Source organism: Marmota marmota, unplaced genomic scaffold (assembly GCF_001458135.2).
Source record: "Marmota marmota marmota unplaced genomic scaffold, marMar, whole genome shotgun sequence".
NCBI classification, from domain to species: domain Eukaryota; kingdom Metazoa; phylum Chordata; class Mammalia; order Rodentia; family Sciuridae; genus Marmota; species Marmota marmota.
In genome coordinates this window covers 27,806,002-27,812,001 of record NW_025999949.1, presented here as the reverse complement: position 1 = coordinate 27,812,001, position 6,000 = coordinate 27,806,002, and the positions used below count along the sequence as shown (strand labels likewise).

The following is a 6,000-nucleotide window of genomic DNA, read 5'->3' as shown; positions in this document are numbered from 1 at the left end:
TATAAGAGACAGTATATATATATATATATATATAAATGTTTATTAAATTATTAGAACACATTAGTGGTGCAAATTAATGATTTTCATTGTGACATTTCCATACACGCATATAACATGGTTTGATTGAAGCCACCCTACTTTTTATTTTATTTTTTATTGGTTCTTTTTAGTTGTACATGACAATAGAATATACTGTGACATAATCATATAAAAGCATGAAATGTTATTTTTTTCTATTTTAGTCCTCAATATTTCCCCTTGCCTTCCCTTCCTCCCACCCCTGTTCCCTTCCCTCCACTGTTCTTTTGTGATTCTTACCATCATGTACATCCAAAAGACACTAATTTAAAAAAAAAAAAAACTTTAAGTTGTTAAGAATGATTTTCCTGCTTCATATCCTCTTCCCCTTTTTTCCCCAGGATTCCCAGCCTAATACAGACCAAAAATGTCAGCTCCTGAAGAAGAAAGGTGAGGGACAGGGAGGAAAATAGAAAAAGCCAAAGAGACCTCCCCCATCTTTCTTACCTCACGTTTCCAGCCTAGGTTCAGGTTTTAAACTGGGGAGGAAGAGACTGTGACTTGGTTAAGAAAGACCTCTCTGAAGGGTAACATTGACTGCAGGTCTGAATGAAGGGCAAGGTTTTATTAACACCCTAGTGAACATTTCAATTAATATATTAAGATTTACTTTTGAAATTTTTACTTACTTTTTTTCCTCTTTGCCTACAAACAGCTCGTTTAACCACCTGACCTCACTATGTTTGAAATTCTGTTTTAGGTTGTGGCCCAGGCAGTGCTGTTCATGTGTATGAACACGGCTGGGATCTTCATCAGTTACCTGTCAGACCGGGCCCAGCGCCAAGCTTTCCTGGAGACCCGGAGGTGTGTGGAGGCCAGGCTGCGCCTGGAGACAGAGAACCAAAGACAGGTACCAACTGGAAAGACCCTGTTATCACCTCACCAGTTACATGGACTGTTTTCCTTCCTCCCAAACAAATCCTAAATTGCAATTGCTCTTTCAAAGTTTATGTCATGAACTTCAAGAGTCTAAAATAGTTACAGGAGACTTAGAGGTCAAAGTAGGTTGAGCTTATTCTCTATACTCAATTAATTGGTCCCCAAAAGAAAGAAAGTAACTGTAGTCACAAGTTATTCTGACACCTTTGACTAACATCTGTGTTTGTGACTCAGGTTAAAATCAATATCGTCTACATTCTCATCTTCAACTTCCTTTCTTAAAACTATAAATTGTTATTTCAGATAAAAAATCTCCACTGCATAGGAATTTAGATAGTAAATTCTTAGAAAAATGTTGTGCATGTCTAATCCCTAATACTTCTTCCAGTATTTCAGAAGAGACATTGCACAAAATAGAGTTTATGGACCTGATACCAATCCCAGAATAAGGGAAGTAGCAGGCAAAGCAGGTTGGATGGGGTGGGGGAAGAGGGTGGAAGGAATGAAATCCTGTTTGAAACCGTTGAAATAAAGAAGGCTCTTTTATATCTTAACTGAGTGGATGCTATAGAGACAAAAAGTAGCTTTGGTCTCAAATGATATATTCCTTCAAAATAAAATTAGTTAAGACTAAAGACTTGCTCCTCCAAAAGCTATTTATATGTACAAAATACATGTGTTACCATTGTTTCTGAAAATAAGTATTAAAAAGGAATAACAGGAATCCATTAGAAACTGGTTTTAGAATCAACAATAGTTGGCTAAGTTTATAGGCTCTTGAGAATTCTATGCATAATAGATGTATTAGTTCTACCATACTTGGATCTTTTTCTTGAAGTTATGTATGCTATAGCACACTTATTTTAAACTTCATACAATGATGGTTTGAGAAATTGCAAACAAAGGAACTGTAAAAGGCTCAATATTTTCTTCATGATTAATTGGATTGAATCATCAGGAAAGCACGTGTCTTTGAAGTTAAGTGAGTCCAGGTCTGTGTGGCAATGGATGAGGCAGACAGCTTGGGTGCAACTTGACAAAACTCACCTCTCACCAACATATGTTATCTCCGACATATGTTATCAACAGCGGAGACTCCTGAACTTGCAAATCCTACAGTGACTTCTTGAGATTCGGAACAGGGAATTTCTAAGTTAATGACTAAAGCAATTAATTATGGAGCCTCATTAGTAGTTATAGAGTAGTTTCTCTGAGTAGCTCTTGGAACTATTTAGAAAAATAATTTCAAGGAAGAAAACACTTTGTACAATAAAATAAGAGTATCTCCAGGATGGTATATTATGTTCCTGTGCAAAACAGAGCAGTTACCAAACTGGTACATCACTCTTTCCATGGGACTTGTGCCAATGCAGAAAATGCTGTCATATTAATAATTTACTCAGCTCTTCTTGATGCCCCATCACAACAAGAGCTGCTTTGTGAGTGAGCTGTCTGATACACCTTTTGAATGCTGTGTTTATGAAATATGGAGACATTGAAAATTATTGCCTTATCCTATCCATAAGACTTGACTTTCTTTCTCATGCTTCAAGTTAGGTGTCTCAGAAGCACTGTGATCTAGTAATCCAACATGGTGGAAGGGTGTTCCACTCTCCTCCCTAGTAGTTTTTTTCTTTTTTTTTTTAAGTTAGTAGAAGGAGAAAGAAAATAATAATATAGAGGTGAGAAGAAGAGACAATTCACCTGAAAAGGCCACTAGAGTTTGTGTCATGGCTCATTTTAATTCACAGTTAGGCCACCTAAGTCACTTAGTGCTCAGCCCTAAGTTCTTCATTTGAAAATGGAAAGTATCTTTCTCTTCAGCATTATGTTTGCTTCAAATGACATAACATGTATATAGCCACACAAATTTTTTTTTTATAAGTCAGCCTTATTGTTTTCATGGATAAAATACAAGAAAAGACTTGCCTTTTTGGTGGAAGGTTCTTGGTTCTGAGGATTAAGTAAAGTCTTCTATAGGTTTCTTATAGTCTTAGGATCAGAACTATGATCAATTATTCCTGGTGTATTGACCACCCCTCCTTCCCCTGTATCTAAGACAGCCAGCTCTGTGTCATTCTCTGCTAAAGTTAGTTTCCATTGACATTTGATCTCTGCTACAGGTTTCCATTATCCCTGAGAACTTTCTTGGTTGTAAATGGGCAGTGTAGTCTAGCAGAGAAAACACAGCCTTTCAAGTGAGACTGCCCTGAAATTGAAATCTTTGCTTAGTTACTATTTTAGTGAGCTTGAGCAAGCTGTGAGTCTTTGTTTCTCTACCCATAGCAAGAAGATAATAATAACCTGCCCGAAAAGTCTCCTTAACAGCTAGAAATATTGTGTGCAATGCCCTTACAACTCAGAGAAGAGTTTCTATTAGCATTATCATGCATAATTATGTATACGATTCAGCCAACATAGCTCAGGCCCAAGAGGGCTAATTTGAGAAAATATTGTAAATTGTCTTGTCTTGGTTGAAATAACCTGGAATTATTTATATGGAGGTAAATCGGAATGGTGGTTCTCCTTAGGTTACAATAATCAAACTCATCAATATCAAGGGTCAATGACAAATTCACCTTATTTAACTCTTGTCAGAGCTAATTATAATGTTTTAACTTAAAAATTCTATATCCTTCAAAAAAGATGCTGTAAAGGCCTAAATGACGGTAGATGCTTTATTCTTAGATAAGTATCCCAAAGAATTCTAGTGGCAATTTTTGTGCTTATCAATATAGCTCATACTATGAGCAGGCCATACCACACAGAAATGATTGAGAGTTTTTGAGATTTTTCAAGCACTGGATTTATCTCTTGGCAGGATACAAAGGAAATACTTAAACGACTGGTTCAATATTGAATTTGTTTATTTATTTAAGGTCTGCTGTGCATGGGGAATTGTGCTGGGTGTTGAGAACATGATGGGGACTAACAATCAGTTCCTGGCATAGAGCATCAGATATGAAAGGATACGGACAAATCCACAGACACCGCTGGCAATAGTGTATGACTCAAACCTCAACTGCATGATTATAGAGAGCTACTCAGAAGAAACAGTATCTAAACTGACATGCTAATGAGATTTAGATGAATAGTTAAGTGAAGAATACCCTGTACCGGCAAAACACACGCACACACACACACACACACACACACACAAATATCTTGAAGAAAAAGAAAAGTTTTTTGGGGGGCGGGGGAATTATGAGTACCCCATGATCATTTATTCACTTTTTCACCTATCTAGCCTTTTACCCATGCTGTAGACATAGAAACGAATAAGATTCTCTTTTTACTCTGAATTGAGCCTGGAAGATGAGTGTGATCTTAATTATTGGATGAGAAGGAAGAAAGACATTAGCAAAGATGCTGATGACAAGATATATGATTTGCTAAAGGACAGCAATGCTGGTCAGTGGGTTTTCTCTGATAGCCTCCAGGAAATCTGCACTTTTCCAATGGAACACTACTACTTTCCATTCAATGAAAAATACATATTTATTGAGTCTCAGCTATGAACCAGGCATTAGTCAAAGTACTCTGTACACCAAAGTAATGAAAGTCTATTACAGATCTCCATTACTGCATGTTACAATATCTCAATCTTTATATACCTATTTGTTAGGGCACACTGTGACCCCTTTGAAGAATCCTAAGTGTCTCATTCCTTGACATATGCCATCCAGCCGTGCCTGGAATATGTAATTATAAATGACTAGGACCATCAATATTTAATGATGGCTACTAGTTGTTTTTCCAAATAAAAATCTGCAGGCAGGAGCTAGAGGGTGAGTGGACTAAGAACCATGTTTCCTCTTGCTTAATGGTTCCCATCACATAACAAGATGCCTGAGGTCCTGGGAAACAGAATTTTTCCTTGGAAATCCTTAACTTGCCCGCATCATTCTTGAGGTCAGAGAACCAGGAAAATATGAAAACGTTTTGCTGTCTCTTTTAAACTAAGAAGTTTAAAAGAGTTTTAAAAAGTTTTAAAGTTTAAACTAAGGACCTTGAAGCTGATCCTCAACTTTATAATATCTCACTTCCTATCTGTAGTCATCGGCACACAATAGGGAGAAACTATTGAATGGTTCTAAATGCTGACATGTTGAACTTACTCAACTCCAAGAAGTTGGGCATCTATTGGCCCTTTCTTTACAGAAGGCAAGAACAACTTCCTTCATCTTGTCTCTTCCTTCTCTTCCTCCTCCTCCTCCTCTTCTTCCTCCTGATCCTGCCGCAGTCTGGCTGGGCACAATTCAGGAGCCACTTGTCAAAAGAAACGAACCTTATTTTTAGAACCACACACGCCAAACACAACAGCTCCTCAGGAAAAACCCTCAGAGCCCAACTGCCACCACCGGCTTCCCACAAGCCTCTCAACCTCCCCGACTCCTCCTGCTCTTGAGGCCAATTGTCTGGGTCGCGTGGGCGGAGCCAAAAAAGTCCCCCAATGAGCAGCTCCGTGGTCTGAAAGGGCAGGGAAACAGCCCAATGAGCATCACTGCAGAGGAGCCAATCAGCTAGAAGTTGCTGGGGCTGCTGTGAGCCAATCATCAGCTGTCAGTCTGAAAGTTTGCTGGGGCCCCTTGGGCTGTGGCTCTCAACATGATCCTCTTCCTTTTCTTCCTTCCTTCTCGTTTCCCTCTATTCTTTCTCATTTTCCTCCTCCTCTTCCTCTTCTTCCCTCCCCCTTCTCCACTCCTTCCTTCTATTTTATCACCAACTGCAGCTTTCATAAGCACACTAATCAACTCCTATCTGTTCTCTTGATCTCCAGCTTCTCTCCCTTCAACCTCTTCTCCATCTCACAATCCTGACTGGTTCAGTGCCAGTTCAGGGAAACTCTTAAGAGAAAACCATTCAGTATCTGAAAGATTTGCGTGCAAACCACTGTGGTGCTTCCTGGCTGTGGGAACTTAGGCAAACTTCTCCTTCTGGAGACCTTGATTTTTGTGGGTACAGATAAGCATGGCGATTATACCTTCCTCCCATGGTTTTGGTGTGGAGTAAGAACAAACATCTCTTAGCCCAATGCAGAGC

The 6,000-nt window shown here is 38.8% G+C and overlaps 1 protein-coding gene across 2 annotated transcripts in view; it reads left to right on the top strand.

The window, feature by feature from the left end:
- Positions 1 to 6,000, top strand: part of Adcy8 (adenylate cyclase 8) — a 221,257-nt gene that overhangs the window by 44,535 nt on the left and 170,722 nt on the right. For both annotated transcript variants that reach the window (XM_015486609.2, XM_015486608.2), the window contains exon 2: positions 779 to 928. In XM_015486609.2, the coding sequence (XP_015342095.1) occupies positions 779 to 928 (150 nt within the window). The remainder of the gene's footprint in view (positions 1 to 778; positions 929 to 6,000) is intronic.